Here is a 20,938-nt window from a genome sequence, read left to right on the forward strand (position 1 = left end):
AAAAATGTAAAAATATTGCCCAACTAGTATGGGGCAGGGAGAACTGGGGACTTGGCTAGTAAGGGTTCCATCTGTATATCACTGGTAATATGTGTCATGAGAACAGAGGATGTTTGTCCTTAAATTGTGGGAAAGAGAAATGTATTTTATCATAATATGTATAAAATTAATACATAAATCTATTGATCTTTTAAAGTGCTCTTGTTTATCCAAAGTGCTAGAAGCAGCTGTCCCTAAAAACAAAATCAATTTCTTTTCCCATCTTAACTTGCTGAATCACAGGCCAGTGGAACATTGAGAACTATGTTTTTTCAAGACAGATCTAATAACTTAGGATACACTCCTGTAATAATATGTACATAAGAGAAGATTTTTATTAATGACTAAAGTTTATGACGTGAACATGCGACTTTTCACGAACGATTCTCAGCAATTAAAGCAGCATTGTTTTCATGGTCACTAAACTGAGAGTAGATACGCCATAATAATAGCATTGGGACACTTGGAAGACAGATGCTACATAGCCTGAAAAATCTTCATTACTGTTTTCTATGAGAACCTACCTATATTTTAATATTTCCACGAGACAACTGGTAGCCAAATCTTTCAGAGAATTTAAAAATGTAAATATGCCGTCATTATGCAGACATTTTTGCTTAGTTTATACTCCTTATGAAACAGTGACATTACATATTACGTCCAGGTGTGCTAAGGAACTGAATAAGTACCATGTTGATGCTTTGGATTTTACTTCACATTTTTGTACAGTAGCATTCTTCCTGACACCTTCCTTTTTTTTTTTTAATCAATATGAACTTTTGCTAAGTCATACACATTCTTAAAGCATAAAGATCTAGTCTATGTTTTAAGTATTTTCTTGCTCTTGCAAAGTTTCCCACCCTGGAGAATAGTCTAGAACTTTAAACACATCTATTCTTAAAAATAAACTAAAGTGTTATATTAATTCAATAACAATAACTTCTCTGAAGCTGAACATAGTAATAGGGTAGGAAAAACAGCTCCATTTCATCCATATCTTACCTGTGCCTTAATTATCTTATAAAAATAATTCAGATAGTAACTAGTGGGTATTTATTGAACACACAAGACACAAGGTACTGTGTTGGGTGCTACAGGGAATGCAAAGATGTACATTTAATACACTGCAGAAAATGAGTGCTAAAAGAAAGATACAAATGTCTCTGGATATCCGGAGGATGGAGAATTTACTTCTAGAGGTAAATCCCGTGGTCCGTATGGGCCAGATTGATGCCAGTGGAGGGCAGTTCTGAGTAACTTAAATGCCGTCAGGTAGGAGTGACTTGCACTTCCTGGCACCCTGCAGGGGTGGCACCCTTTTTCTTCCCAATCATTAGTCATTATACAAGTGACTGAGAGTGACATTGTTCTGTGGATAATCATGACTCTGCTCTGCTTTTTATGTTTTAAAAGGTAAATCAGTGTGAGCTTTGGTGTTTTTACTATTGTCAATGGGTCCTCATCGTAGAGTGCTGGTGTGTTGTTGATTCATCCTTAGAATGTGTTTGTTGACTGACATACTTAAATGTGATGGTGAGCAGTGTGCTGGTGGTTCCTTTCTGGAAAGTCTGGTTCTCTTCTCTGTAATAAGAACTTCATTCCTACTCTACGATGCATCATATTTTTCTTACGCCCTTCCACGCTCCTTTGTTTGACATTCCAGTTGCAGCAATTTTGGTTTTGATTCCTTTCTGTTGCCTCATGACTGCTCCATGAGCAAAAGAGTCAGTTGCTTTACCGTCATGTCAGAATTTTCCCGTGAAGATTTTTTCTTTTCCACCTTTTAATATTTCTACCTGATTATTCTGTGTCTCCACTGAACTATATATTTATTTACTTACTTTTCTGTCAATGAGCTGTAGAATTTTAAGAAATTAATTAGATTATAGATGAGTATTTCTCAGTTGCATCAATCTTTGTCCTTCAGTAGGGTGATCCGCTTAACTTGAATACCTAGCTCTGTGCAGCTATTTCCTAAATATAGGTTAAACAGCACATGTTCCAAGCTTGACTTTCTAGCTTGTGTTACTGTACCTTCAGGCGGCCTTCACTGTCCTAGAGGCCCTCCCCAGGCTGTACCGGCTGGTGTTATTTTCAGAGGAAAATTGCCCTTAGCTAAATGGGCAGGGCCTTCCAGGCATCTCACCTTCTCCTCCGCCCCTCCCACCGAGAGGCCCAGGTTCAGTGACTGACCCACACAGGAAGTAGGAAACTGGCCTTGCCTCAAGACTGGATGGACTCTGCCACACGATTAGTACTTTTCCGTGGGTTCAGTCTGAAGCTGATCTCCAGATGAAACCAAATTCTTGCCTGTCCTTTTTCCCTGCCGTATCCTGGTCCCCTTAGTACCTATTTCCTGAGAATTCTCCGCCAGCAAATCGCTTGAACAACAATCCCTGTCTCAGGCTTGGTTGGCTTAGAGCCCAAGCCGAGACACAAGCCACAATTGATTTTACCAGATTCTTATTAAACCTGGTTTTTGTTCTGTATTCCTAGTCTTTTTTATTTTTTTTTGTTTTTTTGTTTTTGCGGTACACGGGCCTCTCACTGTTGTGGCCTCTCCCGTTGCGGAGCACAGGCTCTGGACACGCAGGCTCAGCGGCCATGGCTCACGGGCCCAGCCGCTCCGCGGCATGTGGGATCCTCCCGGACCAGGGCACGAACCCGCGTCCCCTGCATCGGCAGGTGGACTCCGAACCACTGCGCCACCAGGGAAGCTCTCCGGATGTCTTTATACTCTTAAAAATTATCAAGGACATCAAAGAACTTTTGTTTATGTCGGGTCTATCTATCACTATTTACCATATTAGAAATGAAAACTGAATATATTTTAAATAGTTATTATTGATAATTTATTTCAAAACAATACAAACCAATAAAAAAGGAAGGAGAAAAAATAATTTTTAGAAATGGAAAGGTAAAAACACAAACCTACTAAGCTTAACGTAAAACATGTTTTCATGAAAAATAAGTCTATTTCTAAACAAAAAATTTGGTCAGAAGAATGGCACTGTTTTACATTTTTCCAAATCTCTTTACTACCCAGCTTAAAAGAAGCTGGCTGGATTCTCACGTTTGATTCTGCTTTCATTCTGTTGCAGTATTGCAAATTATGAAGCCTCTGGAAAACTCAGTCGGATCTCTTGAGAAAATGAAAGTGAAAGGGCAAATAACATCTTAGCACTATTATGAAAATAGTTTTAGTGTTGCAGACCCTATGAAAAGGTCAGAGTCCCTGGACCACTCTTTGAGAACCACTGCTGTATATCAGTTGATAAACAAGTCCTGTTGATTTTGCCATGAAATGTTTAGTAGCGTAATTAACCACATCAACTTCAAACTCTCACAACCTGGGTTAATCTACTTAAACTTTCTAAGCCTCAGCTTCCTCATCTGTAAAATGTAATAATTACCACAGCTTATTGTACTTTCACAGATTACATGATGTGGAATAAATAAAACATTTCATATAGTCTTGGATACCCAGAAAATGGGATCATTTGGAGGTTGAGAGCATAGAGTGAATCCTGCCTCTAACAATTACAGTGCTGTGCAGTCTTGAGCAAGTGACTTAAACTTTGTTTCAGTTTAATCATGTGTAGAATATGATGATAATAGGCTTGAGGTTCATGTGAGTTAATATGTGTAAAGTGCCCTACCACAGTGCCTGGCACATAATAAGTATTATGCAGTCATTAGCTGCTGTTATTACTGTTAGTGTAGTCATCGGTGCCCCATAAATGTTAGGTAATAAGAGTCAGTGCTGTTTCTTCCTGTCTGCTGCCTAGTTTGTCTTTTCTTGCCTGATTTATTGTGTACCATTATTTCCTCTTGCCTATGCGCTCTCCATTCCAAAACACGTACACACGCTTCTTTGAGCTGCTTGAGGCCTTCAAGGAGATAGCCAATGTCTTAGAATGTGGCTCAGGCCTTTTCCAGGATGGCTCAACCTACTCTCTGTAACCCATGTCCAGTAGCCACTAGGCCTCAGCCAACCTCTCATTATCCCACTTTGGTGCTTTCTCTAATTCACACCCACCCCAAACACACTACCCACGTTTTGTCCACGTCTGTCCTCTCTCAAGACTGTCTTTTCTGTCTGTGTTTCATAAAGCTTCCATTCGTTTTCAAAACCAGCTCAAATTTCCTCTGTGAAGCCACAGATGCCCCCAGATTAAACCTTCCATACTGCAGGCCTAAACTGGGAATTCAGCACGCAACACTGGGTATGTAGTCACCTTACTTGGAACAAGACAGTTTTTGAGAAACTACTCAGTCCTAATCCTGATTTTTCATCAGGTCATAAATAAACCAGAAGATCCTAAGCAGAGTTCCTTCTTACCACGCCATCCAATTTGACTTGGATTGAAAAGAAGCTGTTCCACAGGATACACCCCAAGGATGACAGCAGTTGAGACTCTTGTGTATTAATACATAAAACTTTACAGCATTGTTAAACAAACCTTATTTTTCTTTCCCCTGTGAGAAAATTCTAAGATGTGTCAGGGCTTTGTCTTCTTCGTAATCATTGAGATTCTTAGTGAACAAACTGTTGATCAATTAAAGGTTCAGTTGGAAGCTTTTACCGTAATGGTTGTTATCAAGGAGGGGGGCAGGCAGCACGTCTGAGCTTTCTCTGCCCCTTCTCCTGACAGATTGCAGGCAATTGCTACAAGATTAGTGAGGACAGAGTTCTTCCAGGCAGTTCACATTGGCTGATGACTAGTTACGCCCAACTCTTGAGGAAGAGTCGGTAGACTTTGCTCCCACCCCTTCTCCCTGGAGACTTTCACCCCCGCTCTCTGCACCCTCCAATCAGAAGAAACGCTTGCTTGTAACATCAGAAGTCTAAGCTTTTCAACTGGAGCTAGAACTCTATATTTGAGTTGAAGACTATTCTGCAATGTTAATGACAACTTTTAGACATATTACAGACTGTAATAAAATCTCTCTCACATGTTTGGGGATGAAAAGTCCATCAAATAAAAATTAAATTATCAATAGTCCTGATTTCTTTGTTATAGCAGTGATATAGTTGGAACTTGCCGTTAGAGGCAATGATTTTGTTTATTTTTAAAATTTATATTTGTTTTGGAAAAGACAATATGTCATATGGAGCAAGGCTTTAGCTTACTTGCTATTTCATTTATTCACTTATAAAACATTTATTGGGCTCCCGGTGTAACTAGATATATTGCTGATATTAGGGATTCAAAGACAACAGGTCTTTAACAGGATTGCTTGTTTGTTGTTTTTCCCCCATTAGATTGTAAGTTCTATGATAGTGGCAAATATGGTGTATTTTTTTTTTTTGCGGTACGCGGGCCTCTCACTGTTGTGGCCTCTCCCGCTGCGGAGCACAGGCTCCGGACGCGCAGGCTCAGCGGCCATGGCTCACGGGCCCAGCCGCTCCGCGGCATGCGGGATCCTCCCGGACCGGGGCAGGAACCTGCATCTCCTGCATCGGCAGGTGGACTCTCAACCACTGCGCCACCAGGGAAGCCCTGTGGTGTATTTTTGATTATCTAAAATATATTTATGTAAATTCTATTCTTAAAATATGTATTTAAAAATCATTCTCTAGCGCTTAAGAATGGCAACAATCTATATGAAAATGTATAATGTTAGTTTTATTATAGATCATCAGCTGATGGCTGGTCTAGGTGGCATCAATTAATAGATTATCGAATTGTCTTCTCTAACTTTTAGTTTGAATTTTATTTTCTTCCCTTTGTAGCAGTGCTGTCAAAGAAAACTTTCTGTGATAAAGGAAGTGTTCTGTATCTGTGCTGTCTGATACAGTAGCCACTTGTGGCTGCTGAGCCTTTCAAATGTGGCTGGGGCGACTGAGGAACTAAATTGTTAGTTTTAATTTTAGTAAATTTAAATAGCATTAACTGTGCATAATGGCTGCTCTGTGGAGCAGTGCATTAACTTCCGGCAGGCAGTGTAACAGCTGAGTTGTACAGATTGTTAGTCCCATTATTTTATTCATTCAAGAACCAGTTTCCAGAGTTTTACTTACAGATACCTGTAATCAAGACATAATTCTTTCTTAAAATTAAATTATAATTAATATTTTTTCAAAGTTCTGTTAGAAGGTGGACAAGCTCAGTTTTTTCCTTTTTTCCGCAGTGTAAAGATTGCTACAAGGTTTACTATAAGGACTGAATCGTTGTCGCTAATCTCTGTTTTCATTTTGATCGTTAAGTCACTTATCCTCATCTGTGTTGAATGGGCAAGAGGACCATTCAGGCTGTGGAGGGAAGCAGCAGGTGACGGGGGTCTGCCAGTGAGAGATGATTCCTGAGGTCACGTGTGGGAGTCTGTGGAAGCTGTGTTTGGAATTAAAGTCCTCGCGATGGAGGAAGAGTGGCTAACAGCCCAAAGCTTCCAGAAGACACTTGCCGAGTTGTGATTACTTAGCAAATAGGATAAGTTCAGGCACATGCCATGTGAGGCTTATCCTAGAAAGTATCCAGTCAGAATTGTATTTGCAATTATGAATAGAATGTGATTGAAAGACCTTTTAATTAATTCAAAAAGAAATTAATGATCATACTGTAAATGGCAAAAAGCATGCAGCAATTTTTATGTAAGAATGTTTTCTAATCGGAATGAAATATAATTGTTGGACTTGTTCAGATTGTGTGCAATTTTTTTTTTTTTTTTTTTTTTTTTTTGCGGTACGCGGGCCTCTCACTGTGGTGGCCTCTCCCGCTGCGGAGCACAGGCTCCGGACGCGCAGGCTCAGTGGCCATGGCTCACGGGCCCAACCGCTCCACGGCATGTGGGATCTTCCCGGACCGGGGCACGAACCCGTGTCCCCTGCATCGACAGTCGGACTCTCAACCACTGTGTCACCAGGGAAGCCCTGTGTGCAATTTTTAATACTCATAATCAATCTAATGATATTAAATCTTTGTTTTTAGGGGATTTAGTCTTACTGTGAGGGAGTGAAAGTGACCATTTTTTAGAGCCCAAGGGATCCTTGATTAGGAAGCTATAGCAGAAGCTTATCGGCTCGAGGAATATTTCTACCAGCCTGACCTCCAGCCATGATGTGTAAGGGTCTCACTCCCTCTACACCCTGAGTACCTTGAAGTTCTGTCTTACACTCCTGTGTGACCCCCCCAGGTGCCTCTTCAGATAGACTGGTTTGTGCTGACTTTCTGTTGATGTCCCCGAAATTCTTTGTTTCTATCCAGGGTGAGCCCATCACGTTCTGTGAGGAGAGTTTCGTCAAGCACCGCTCAAGTCTGATGAAACATTTTTTAGAAACCGCAGTTAACCTCCAGCTTTTTAAGCAGGTAAGAGTGGACCTCCACGTTTTGTTCTGTAACAAGTTTACAGAAATGTAACAGAAATTTATAACACTTTTTTGTCACTGTAAAATTATATCTGAACTTTGCTATTAAAAACTTCCTCACTGAAAGTTGCTCAGCTGATGGTCTCACAGAGGAGAGTATCCATGCGCAGCAGAAGAAGCAGTAAGACTGGTTATGTAAGGCATCTTAGAAGGGCTTATCGTAGTGTGCTAGATGGGTATGGTAAACAAACTGAGTTTTTTAATAGGACCAATCCAGTTTACAAAAACGATTTATAAATACGTAACTTTTCAAGCTTTGTAAAACTTTACATAATCACAAATTAAAATTTCAGAAAAAATTTATAGTCCTTCTGTGTGTCTTGATTTCTGGCTCAGAAAATAAAACTGTCATTTCAAAAAGCAGCAGCTTGACATCAGATTCCAGAAAGTTTAGATGCAGTGTCTCTTTCATCCCACTGTGTGATCATGGCAAGTTTCTTAATTTAGGCTTGCCGTATTTCTGTTTATGTAATTTAAATTAAGTTCTTAACACTTACTTTTCTTATTCCACATGACAATTTTAAGTGTAAAGTTAGCCATGTGAATTCAACATTTAATGAAGACCTACAGTGTGTCATAAACTGTGCTTGGGGCCAGGGTGCAGACATGAATAAAAACTCAGTGATGGGGCTTCCCTGGTGGCGCAGGGGTTGAGAGTCCACCTGCCGATGCAGGGGACACGGGTTCGTGCCCCAGTCCAGGAAGATCCCACATGCCGTGGAGCGGCTGGGCCCGTGAGCCATGGCCGCTGAGCCTGCATGTCCAGAGCCTGTGCTCCGCAACGGGAGAGGCCACAACAGTGAGCGGCCCGCGTACGGCAAAAAAACAAAAAACAAACAAACAAAAAAACTCAGTGATGCCCTTGAGAAGCAGACAAGTTAATAGAAATTCCTTTGTCTGTTAAGAGGAAAGAGACCAAGTAACTCAAAATAAGCTTCAAATTAGATAAGTAAAGAAACCAGCATGGTTAAAAAATCCAATACCATTTTTCTGTATTCTGAGGAAGTTCTAAATAATGATCTGAGTTAGAAGAATGCTCTGTGGGGATATACCTGTCTTCCAATATGTGAAAGGTTACCTTAAAGAAAGGATTAGATTTGTCCAGTACACACCTTTCTGGAACAGAAAGAACCAGGTTTGGTGGGTTTCCAGATTAAAGATGTCTTGTGACTTTCCCAGGATGGAGCGGGCTCCCTTTGGAGCTCTCTGTCCCTAGAGGGCTCCGGTATAGACTGAATTACTTCCCAGGATTGGAACAGGATCGAGTGATGGTCTGTAAATGCTGAAGTGTGTGGCACAGTGCAGGCCCAGGCTAGTTGTCCAGTACGTGCTTGTTGAGTTAAATATCAGTGCCCTTGCTGTGTTTTTGTCTGTCAGGAGGAGATAGTTGTACCTCCCATTGTCAAAACTGAGTTATGAAGCTCAAATTATATGGAGGTCAAGGACTGAATGGTTGGGTAGAATGACGTATTACTTCCCTTTTTGAGATTCTGTAACTGGAGTCTTATCGTTTGATAAAGTTCATACGTGGTCTGTTGGTTTTTTTTTTACATAACTACAAAAAGCATATGTATTTTAGGAGTCAGGTAGAGTTGGGTTAAACCTTGGCTTTGTCACTCAGTAGCTTTTTGTTCATAAGTATCTGTTTCTTTTTCTATAAAATAACAAGTATCGTACCCTGCCCCACAGGTTGTGATACAGTTTATGTGAATTAACACCTGTGCACTCTCAGCTCGACAGTGCATGAAACTTTGTGGAAGCTCATAAATTTTAGGGTCTGCCTCATCCTTAGAGCAGTTACATTAACAAAATACATATCTATGCAGGACGTTTTAAAAGTATAACTTGGTCAAAAAGGCTAAATGTAACATATGAGAATGGTCAAAGTAGAACCGATTATAGGACAACTTGGATAGTTTTACATACACCAATTGACCGTGTTCTTGAACTTGATACTATTTTATGAACCTTAAGAAAGAGATAGTTGAAGGTATCCCTGAAAGGACTTGAGATTCTGTTGACAGCGTCACAAAGTTGTAAAGGTGAGTCAGGTCCAGCATCCGAGGTGCCGACAGTACAGTGTTGTGTGCTTTGGAATGTGTTAGGAGTGTGGATCTCCTGCTCATGTTCTTATCACACACAAACAAACAGGAACATAAATGGACACAAGGAAACTTTTGGAGGTGATGGACATGTTTATTACCTGGATTGTGATGATGGTAACAGGAGTACATACATCTGCCCAAACTCAGCAAATTGTCTGCATTAATTATGTGCAGTTTTTTGTATACCAGTTACGCTTCACTAAAGCTTGGGGGGAAAAGGGAAAAAAAATAGGAATCGATTGATAAAAATTATTAGCATAGATGAATTCTCAAAGACACTACTGATCTTTCTGAAAGAATATAAAAATATTTATTAGGTACAAATGATTAATATTCCTGACCATGAGTTTGTGATCCATTATGGGTCAAGAACTACCCAGGTCCTCTCTTTATTCAACAATTCTTATGCATCAAAATTGAAAGAACATGAACCCAGGAGAGAAGCATATAATTTTAAGGTAGGCATTAAAGTGAAGTGTAATTTCTGATAATACGGCAGGGAAGGATTCGGAGCTCACTTATGTACTGAAACAATTTAAAATGCAGAATTTGAAAAAACATCATGTGGTGAGGGTCACAGGAGACAAAGCCCAGTGCTTACTCTCCAAGATGAGAAGTGTGATAGGAGATTCAACTCACATCAATCTGGGAAGCCTTACTGTAAAGGTAAACAAGAAATAAAGGTGCTCCTTCCCTTCAGCCCCTTCCTGGGGATTGTACATCTGAAGCTCTGGCATGAGTGGAGGGGAGGAAAGAGCGCTGCTGAGAAGTTGCCACTCACCAGCATGCACAGGACTCTGAAGCCTGAATTAATAATTTCTGATTTGGTCTGACCAAACTCAAGTCAAGTGTAAAGTTATCCTGACTGTTAGTGCCCTCAGGCAGAAGCAAATATGCATCCTCCTTGAGGAATCCCCCTTCATCCAGGCATCAAGGAATTCTCCCAGCTAAGATCCCAAAGAGAAATTTCACTCTTAAAAGTCATTAGACATACGGGGAAACAAATCGTAAACCAGAAACAGCAGACAGAAACTGACCTGCAGAGACTTCAAATACTGGATGTAACAGAAGTAGAATATAAAGTAGCTGTGCTTAAGATGTTCAGAGAAATAAAAGACGAGCTTTAAAAATGTTCAAGGCGTAAAAACTTTGAAGAATGTAAAGACAATTTTAAGAATGTAGCAAATAAACTTCTGGTAAGGAAGCATGTAATTTAAATGAAAGGAAATTGATGTATTAATTAATAGCCAGTCAGATCTAACTAAAGAGAGATTTGCTGAACTGGAAGATGTGAAAAAGAAATTATCCAGAACATAGTACAGAGCCACGAAGAAGTAGAACATGTAAGAGATTAATAAACATAAAGGGTGGAGTGGAAATGTCTGAAATCCATACAGTCAGTCCTGAAAGGAGCAGACATGAAGTGCAGGAGAGATGCTGGTTGGAAGGACAGGGCCAGAGCCAGTTACATGCACACTTTATAAATTCAGGAAGTCCCACATCTCCAAACTGAGGAAATAAGAAGAAATCTACACCCACACAGCAGATTCAGCTCTAAAACATTCAATAAAGAGGAAATTTTTTTAAAAGAGAAAAAACAGATTACTTTCAGAGAGCAAATACTGACAGATGACTTCACACCAGCAGCAGTGGAATCCAGAAGACACTGCCACATCTTTAGTGTGTTGAGAAAAAAATGCCTAGAATCCTACACCAACTAAAATACGTTTTAATTGCAAGAGTGCCATGCAGACATTTCCCTGCTAAAGCTGAGTTTGCCCTCTGTGTTGGCTTTAATGATGTGTCCACTTGGTGAGGCTGCGGCCCCCAGTTATTTAATCAAATGCTAATCTGAGTATTGCTGTGAAGGTATTTTTACATGTGTAATTTAAACCCCTAATCATTTGGCTTTAAATAAGGAAGATAATCCTACATGAGCTGGGTGGGCCTGTCGGAAGCAGTTGGAAGGCTTGTAAAACAGGACTGAGATTTTCCTGAAAGAGAGAAGGTACACCTGTGGGTGGCAGCATCGGCCCCTGACTGTGGTCCCACCTGCCCATGGTCTGTCCTTCCTGACTGCCTATCCTATGAATTTCCTACCTGCTTAGCCAGCCCTCATAATCCTGTAAACCAGTTTCTTATAATAACTCTCATACGTGTATATGTATCTGTCTATCTGTCTCTTAAATCTTTTACTGGTTCTGCTTCTCTGGTTGAACCCTGACTACCCTACCAACAGGAGAAAGAAATTCTTAAGGAAGTACTTTAAGAAAGTAATTCAGAGAGAAAGTTTTCTCAGATCTAAGATGGAATGTCTGAAATGCAAGAAGGAAGGAAGAGCAAAATAAATGGTAAATATGTTAATTAAATTTAACCAATATTTACTGTGTAAGACAGGCCAGTTCTCCCACACATTCCAGAATCAAATGGTTCCACTTCAATTTCCAAAAAATTCCTGTTTTGACTATGGCAAAAGGGAGATAACTCTTCAGTCTCTTTTTTAAGGCCAGGATAACCTTGATTCTAAAACCTAAGACAGCATGAGAAGAAAACATTATAAGCCAGTTTCATTTATGCCCACAGATGCAAAAATTTAAGCAAAGTATTTTCAGCCAATTCTAACAAGGTGTAAAAAGGATGCTGCTTCATGGGCAGGTTGACTTTATCCCAGAAATTAAATAGTAGTTACACATTAGGAAATCTATGAATGTAATTCACTACGTTAACTCATTATAGGAGTGAAATCATTAGATCATCTCAACAGATGCACAGATTTTTCATAATATTCATGAGCGTCATGATAAAAGCAAAAAGGCATGATTAAACATCCTTTCAATAAACATCATACTTAAAACACTAATGTTTCCCTCTGAGAAAGGTTCTATCTATTACCATTGGAACCCCTCACATATATAATTTAGCCACAAAAAACATAAAGATTTAGAAAGTAAGACACCAAACTGACATTATTACTTTGAGTATAAAGACAAGTTACTTAGGACATAAAGAAATAGCCTAATAAATTTGACTTCATGAAATTAAGAACTTTTGGCCATCAAAAGACTCCATATTTGCAATACTTTTGAACCACCCAGGAGTTTAGAAACTAGAATATAAAAAAACAAACTCCCGCATGTCGGTAAAAAACATATATAATTGTGCAGAAGATTTGGATAAGCACATGCAAATGAAGAAACCTGAATGGCTAATAAAGATATACAAGATGTTCCACCTCATCTGTAATCAGAGAACAGCAAATAAAAAACATAATGAAATACCCCCTCACACTCACCAGACTGGCCCAGTTTTAAAAACCTTAAAATCTCAAATTTTGGCAAACACATGGAGCACGGGACCAAGTTTCAGCTGTTAAGGGGAGTGAAAATTGGCACAACTTATTGATAAAACACTTTGGCGCTATGACTTAAACTTCAGTTTCTTTTGACCCAGCAATTTCACTCTAAATTGTGCACCAAAAATCATCTACTAAAATTACTCATAACAGCAAAGTACTGCTGGTAATCTTAGACAGTCATCGGTATTAAGATGAATAAATTGTCACATTCATACAATAGAACAGCTACACAACAGGGAGATGAATGAGCTTCAGCAGAACTAAATGTGAATGAATTAAAGGAACAAATCACTGAAGAATTGATATGATGAGTCCTTTTATGTAATAATGTTCAACAGTGAGGAAAACTAAATAATGTATTATTTAGGGAAACGTGATAAAATTATAAAGAAAGACAAGGAAAGGATAAGCTGAAAGGATTATGATCTTTTCTGTAGGGAGGAAATGTTCTGGGAGTTGACTTTGTCATTATTAATTAGGCTATTAATTACTTAAGTTATTTAAATTCCTTAAGTGTTGTATAAAAACATTCTTTTTTTTTTTTTTTTTTTTTTTTTTTTTTTACTATTTCTGGATTCGCCGGTAATAGGCTTTGTTTTCACTGACAGCTGACTTCTTATCCTCTTTAGACCTCGGATACTGCATCTGTAACATGAATTAGACTAAAAGGTCACTAAGTCTGAGATACCTTTCGGCTCTAACATTCCATGATACCATGGAATAAACATGGCTTAGACAGATGATAGGAAGTTCCATTTGGATAAATTCCTCTTTAGATAATGGATTTGGAAGGAATCCCAGAAACCACTTCTTAAACCCATGGCTCTGACAGCACCTTCTTTAGCTTGCAGCTTTACAGAGATTTAAGCCGTTAGTTTTAGGTCTCTTCCTTTTGTTTCCTATTACACTAAGCCAGCAGAGGAAATTATTTTCTTGGGTATTGTTTGTTATTAAGGCCACGGGAACTAGAGTTGTTTCTGCTCATTTTACTATACACGCCCCATGGCCAAGGACCGTGGCTGAACTTAGTGTGGAGATCCCAGAGCCTCATGCAGACCACGGACCTGTGGGATGTCCATGAATACAGACTCTCTGTTCGCTGGCAGCCTAGGTCACTGTTGGACATCTGGAGCTCAAATATATTACAGTAGATACATTTTTTCCACAAAATAACTCTGCTTGTCCATATTCTAACTTTATCAGAGTGGAAAATGATAGGGAAATTCAACTTGGCAAAACCTCTTTTAGTGTTCATCGTAAGATAATATAAATGTGTCTTTCTCAAACTTTCCCATCCAATAATGTTGTCGTTCTGCATACTGGAAGAGAACACTTTTTTTTTTTTTTTTTGGTTTTTTTTTTTTTTTTTTTTTTAAACATTTTTTTTGAAGTATAATTGCTTTACAGTGGTGTGTTAGTTTCTGCTTTATAACAAAGTGAATCAGTTATACATATGTCCCCATATCTCCTCCCTCTTGCATCTCCCTCCCACCCTCCCTATCCCACCCTTCTAGGTGGTCACAAAGCACCGAGCTGATCTCCCTGTGCTATGCGGCTGCTTCCCACTAGCTATCGATTTTACATTTGGTAATATATATAACTCCATGCCACTCTCTCACTTCATCCTAGCTTACCCTTCCCCGTCCCCATGTCCTCAAGTCCATTCTGTACATCTGCGTCTTTATTCCTGTCCTGCCCCTAGGTTCTTCATAACCACTTTTTTTTTTTTTAGATTCCATATACATGTGTTAGCATACAGTATTTGTTTTTCTCTTTCTGACTTACTTCACTCTGTATGGAAGACTCTAGGTCCATCCACCTCACTACAAATTACTCAATTTCATTTCTTTTTATAAAAGGCTGAGTAATATTCCATTGTATATATGTGCCACATTTTCTTTATCCATTCACCTGTCGATGGACACTTAGGTTGCTTCCATGTCCTGGCTATTGTAAATTGTTTTTAAAAAGAGTGGGCATGTGCTTTCTCCTGCGAGGGTAGCCTTTGTTTTTACAGCTGTAGTGAATAGGGAAAGAGTCCTCACTCTGCTGTTCTTAAATACTTACTTATTGGCATATTGACTAGTAGTACTTCTTAGAATACTCTTGTTCTTTTTATCCGTGATACAACATTCTAACTTTTTCCCTTTCTCTAGGCAGTTCCTCCTGGGCCCTTTATCATTACGCTTGCCTCTGTCTATACCCTGAATGTCTCTGTCCTCAGACCTCTACGTCTCTAGCTCATACCAGCTCACTGGGCTTCCTTATGTAGGACCATACATGCATTAATTACCTATTATGATAAGTCCTAAACGTATCTTTAGTCTAGACCTAATCAAATGTATACATGTGTGTATGCATATACATACACTCCCATACAAACATGTGCATCGCCCATATACATACGTGCATCTGCACATACACAAACATACTGGCCCCTCCTGCACCCCTTCTTTTGGGAACTAATTCTACCCTGTTGCCTAAACCAGAAAATTAAGCGTCATCTTTTCTCATACCATCACCACGAACCTTTCTTGCGCGCAGTTTCTAGTTGTTTACTATGTTCTGTTGATTCTGCTTTCTAAATATTAGATTTACCTATTTTATTCTCCCCCCGTTTCAGTGTCAGTGACTTGTTGGGTAACCGGTTTGTGTTCTTCCATTTAGCCCCCCTTTCAAGCCATCCTCCAGTCTGCTTTGAGAGTATTCTTTCTGAAAAGCATATCTTACGTATTTCTCATTATATCTAGGGTGATGTTCACACCCTAGCCTGGCACACAGACTCCGTCATCTTCTGGCATTTGTCTCTCTAGTTTTCTCTCTAATACTTCTCTCAATACCCTTACTGCAGCCATTCTGGATGTCTGCTCTTAGGTCTCTGAAAATGGTTTCCCCTCTTTATGCTTCTCACTTGAATTGTAATGGATACTTAATAAATAGCGAGAGAATGAATGATGGTCGTCATGAATAAATAAAAATAACATTTGTTGAATTACGACTTATGCAGGGTACTGTTTGAGTGCTTTATCTAGACTAGTTTAATCTTCACAGTGACCTACTTTATTACTGCCACTTTGCAGGTTATAAACCTAAATTATGGGGAGGTTAAATAATTTGCTAAGAGTGTACACAGCAGCTAGTATGTGGTCGAGTTAGGACTTGCATCCACAGAGCCACTAAGACTTACCGTCCCTTCAGGAATAAAGGAATGAATAAATGCATGTATGCTTGTCTCCTTCCTGTCTTCTCTGGCTTGAACGCTCTCTCTCCATTTTACGTTACTCAACTCAGTCATTCTTTAAGACTTGGTTCAGATGTCCCTTTTGCAGGTTCTCGATCTCTCAGTCGTTTATAAATTCCTTGCCTTTTAGCGTCTTGGATTTGTACCATATGATATTTGTTGGTTTGTTTGGCTCCTTCTTGAGTTGTAGGCTCTGTAAAGACAAGGATAATTTTTAAAGTGTTTGTATCCTAATATCTAGTATATAGTAGACACTTAATATTGTTAAATAAAGAAATCAAATAAAAACTGCTATTCCTGTTATAAGAAATAGGGAGGAAAATGTCTTTATGATTTTGGTAGATGATGAGCTCATAAAATTGAATATAATGGATATTTTATAAGCTCTTCATCTATTTCATTTGGGAAAATCCAAACATTGTAGGAGTCAGGTGTTTCAACTGAGTGGTGTCTGTAATTTCAAACCTGGAGTCACTTAATGGTATAGTGTGTAAAAGGGAAAATTCTGCGGGATCCTCAGCACTCTCTGTATTTTGTGCTACGACCCACTTTCTCTGACTTCGTAAGATATTGGATAAAACGAGTGGGTCAGAAGCCAAATATTTTCCTTTTATGTTAGCTGGAGATTTTAGAAAGCTTTTAACATAAATAATAAATTCTTATACATTTCTACATTTTCCTATTGATCTTTTTTGAAAGAAGCACGATAGTTATTTATGGTATGTCATCTATAGCTAAGATCAACACATGCATTCTAGTACTAAAAATTCAACAGTTCGGGAGTATTAGGAAATACTTGACATATGAATGGATGGGAGATGGTAATTGTATCCAGCACAGATTTTATACGATGAAAAAAGAATAAAAATACCATGTGACATAGGGAAGACATGGACTCCTATTGGTAGCAAAAGGAATACACAAGGAGAGAGAGCTTATTAGGACAAGGGATACATTTTTTCAGCATCCTTTGTTAACGAGTTTCAAGTAGTATCCTAAACAGCGTTTGTCTAAATGTGGGCTCAAACCACCTGCAGGTTTAGCTAGAAAGTCTATTAAAGATGCATCTTCTTGAGTCTCACCTTCAAAAATTTTGGATTTAGGAGGCTTGGATTAAAACCCAGAAATTTATATTATTAATGAAATACCATAAGAATAGGCACACTAAAATTTTAGAAACACTCATCTAAGTATTCTTTATTCATTCTCTCATTCAACAGTATAATTTGAGTGTCTGCTGTCTACTAGAAAGTGTTCTGGGTGCTGGGATACTTTGGAGAACAAAGCAGAAAAGAATTTCTGACGTTGTGAATTCTGTGTTTCTAGTGGGAGGGAGACCAACAATAAGTTAACTAAATTATGTAGAATGTTCAGAGATGATAAGGACTGTGGAAAAGTAAATAGAACAAGAAGGGGGACCACCAGGGGTTGGGGTGAGATTGCAACTTAAAGTAGCATAGTCGGTGTAGATTTCATGGAGAATGTGGCATTTGGGCACCATCCTGTAGGGTGGTCACAGGGGGAAGCAGAAGGAAGATTTAAACGCTGTGCTGTAATCTGTGTGAGAGGAGAGGGCAGTTTGGAACTGGTCTGTGGAAGATGAGAGAACTGGTCAGACTGTGGATCTGTTCTGAATATAGTCAGTGGATGTTCTGAAAGATTTAACATGCAGTGTGAGAGAAAGGAGTCAGGGATGATTCCATGATTTCTCATCCAAGAAACTGGCAGGATGTATTCGCATTTTATCGAAATGGGCAAGATTGTGGGCAGGAGAAATTTTGGTGGGCAGAATAAGAGTTCAGTTTTGGACATGTTAAGTCTGAGGTGTCTTCTAGACATCCAAGTAAGATATTTATTAGGCAAGTGGATAGATGAGGCGGAGGCAAAAATTAGACCTGAGATATACATTTGGGAGTCATCAGCGTGTAGATAGTAGTTCAAGTCATTAGACTGGAGACCAAGTGAGATGACCAAAGGAGTGAGTATAAATAGGAATGACCAGAGGTCCAGGGACCAGGAAATAGCAGAGGGCAATGACCAAGGACGCCGAGAAGGAGTGAGTAACCCTGGAGGTAGGAGAGAATTCAGGCTAGTGAGTACCTCTGGGACCAAGTAGAGAAAGGACACCATAGTGGAGGGACCAACTGTGTCAGATGCTTGTGACAGGTTGATTAAAGGAAGAACTTGGACTTGAGCACTGGATTTAGTAACATGGAGATAGGATGACCCCAGCAGGAGCAGCTTTACCGGAGAGGTGAGGGAGACCTTGTGATTGGGGTGCAGGCGGGGAGGGCCTGGAGACAACAGTACTGGCTGCACTTCTGAGTTTTACCCTAAAGAGGAGCATCAAAGTGGACAAGGCCAGAGAAGACATGGGGTCAGGAGGAGAAGGCACGTGTTCATGGGCTGTAGGGCAGACCTGGCAGAGATGGGTCTACTCAGGAGATAGGAGGAGGAAGCATTAGAGGAGCTGGTCCCTGCGGAGCAGACACCCCGTGACAGCAGGAAGGAGTGGGGCCGTGAGCCAGGAGCTGTGGCAGAATTTCTCTTTCAGTTGCTTTAGGTTTCTTTTTTTTTTTTTTTTTTCCAGTGAGATTAGGAGGCAAGGTCATGGGCTGAGAGAGGAAGGGGAGGTGGTTGGACCTTTAAGGGGAGAGAAGACCTGAAGTAGATGGAGAGTGAGCGGGCTGGAGAAAAAAGGAGGTGGTTCAGCATCATTCAGAGCACCGTTGAGACTGCAGATTGTGAATTAAGGTGAGAACAGGCATCACTGCTGCTTGATTTTTCTCTCAACCCCTGGACCTCGGGACAGGCCTGCTGGGTGCATCCACACCTGCTGTGCCTTGTTGATGCCCGTGGTTCCCCTCTCCCGGGTCCTCTTCTCCCCCGGGCCATGGGCTCACTGCCTCATTGCCCTCCAGCCTTGGCTCAGGTGTCGTCCTCATGGTGATGCCTGCCCTGGACCACACTGTTGACAACTGAAAGCTCCTTGCCCCACACTCCCCGAGCTCCCTTGTTCAGGTCTGTTTTATTTTCCAACGCTCATTCCCTTCTAACACATTACATAATTTATTACACTTCTTATTTCATGCTATCTGTTCTGTCCCCCCGTCCCCAAACGCTAGATGTTTAAATATTATGAAGGCTTGAATTTTTGTCTGTTTCATTCATTTCTGTTTTTTTAGGCATCTAGAAAAGTGCCCGGCATATAGTAAACATTCAATTAAATGTTTATTGAATGAACAGATTACTGAATTTTTTTTTGTCTGGTGGTCATGAAGCTCAAAAGACTTAATTCTGTTGCAGATTATTTTGTGTCTGTTGATATATCCTGGAAGGGCTGTTGTTGTCCCACTAAGTTATTAGTTCTGATGATAAATTGCACTGAGTGGGCAATACCCTTCAAAGTGTTTTTCTGTTCCTTATACCATGGTGGTCTAATTTAGTATACTACAGTCATATGATTACCTAATTCTTGAAATGGAATAAAAATAACTATTTCTGTTCCTTCACATACTTAATTCTCCTGGTTTAGCTTTAAGCTGACCTAGCTTTTCCTCACTTGTAATAGCAGTTTGTGTTTATATATAGCTACTAACTGATGCTTAGCATTTAGCAGATGTCTGTAAGTATCTGTTGACTAATTTATTGTAGCACTTCAGTGTAGTTTTCACTAACCTGTCAAGGTGTACTGAGCCTGTTTAAGAAGAAATATTTAAATTAGACTACTTTTTTTTTTAGCCCAAGCCCAAAGCATTATATAGAAAGGAAAATTTAAAGATCCATAAGAAATTAAAATATTTTAAAAGTAATTTTTTTGCAGTGTTTAAATTTTCCTTTAAATTTCTAAAGATTTCTAATTCATTAAAAAATGTCTTTTTCTCTAGCTCTCAAGACTTTAACAGTTATCTTTGTGCCCAAGAAGGGTTTCTAATATGAGGTAACTTTTTGAGACTTGGTCATTTCTCCCAGGTGGAGAAGGGGTGTGGGCGTGTGGATTTGCGTGTTGTGTGGCTCCAGTGCACCTGCTGCTTTTCTTCAGGGACAAGACTGTCATGTTGGCACTAAAAACAGTGCTCCCCCTCCCCCCTCCCCAGCTTGGTAGAGAAGTGCTCCCCCGGCCCCCTCTCCCCAGAACAATCTTTTTATGAGCTCTTAATTAAAAAGTCAAATATTTCTTCTAAAATGATATAAGAATCTTGAAATTTAATTATTGTTGTCCTCAGAGTTTTGGTGGATCAATTGCAATTAAATATTTATAGGACATATTCCTAGACCACTGAAGTCATTGGAACACGGATTAATAGCATAACTTGTTTTGGATTTTTGGACTAAATGCCAGAAACTCGCTGAATGGTGAAGAATCAAAGAACTATGAAAAACATACACTTTGTCTCTCAGAGGGAAGATACATTCCCTCTGGCCTACTGGCCATCTATTCACGTTTAACTTGTGAATCTGATCAGAACATATACTTTTTATATTTTTTGTAAAGATGCTTGCCGTCAAGTCTGTTCTTTATGTTTTATTACATTTGTAAAACATTCATTTTATATTTAATTACATGTTAAAAGCTGAAGTGGAGATGTTCATTTCCATTTAACAGTAGTGCTTACTGAAGGGCATTTACAACAACAGATAATTTCTTTAGATTGACTCAGTTTCCTATTAAGATGGTTGTTTGAAGATAAAAACTCTTTGGAAAACCTTAGTGATGTCAATATCAAAAAAAAAAGAGTCAGCAGGAAGCAGTTTCACTGCTTAATTACATTTATCTTGTAACCTGTTACACCACTTTAAGAGCACATTGTAAGGATTAGCAAAATCCA

General features: G+C 39.4%; 1 protein-coding gene across 10 annotated transcripts in view; it reads left to right on the forward strand.

The window, feature by feature from the left end:
* DENND1B (DENN domain containing 1B) overlaps nt 1–20,938 on the forward strand; it is a 260,763-nt gene that overhangs the window by 175,287 nt on the left and 64,538 nt on the right. For all 10 annotated transcript variants that reach the window (XM_027122127.1, XM_027122128.1, XM_027122129.1 and 7 more), the window contains one exon: nt 7,248–7,349. In XM_027122127.1, coding sequence (XP_026977928.1) covers nt 7,248–7,349 — 102 coding nt within the window. The remainder of the gene's footprint in view (nt 1–7,247; nt 7,350–20,938) is intronic.

The sequence above is a fragment of the Aethalodelphis obliquidens genome, unplaced genomic scaffold (assembly GCF_003676395.1).
Source record: "Aethalodelphis obliquidens isolate GAN/ISIS:26980383/991018 unplaced genomic scaffold, ASM367639v1 scaffold24, whole genome shotgun sequence".
In the NCBI taxonomy this organism is placed as follows: domain Eukaryota; kingdom Metazoa; phylum Chordata; class Mammalia; order Artiodactyla; family Delphinidae; genus Aethalodelphis; species Aethalodelphis obliquidens.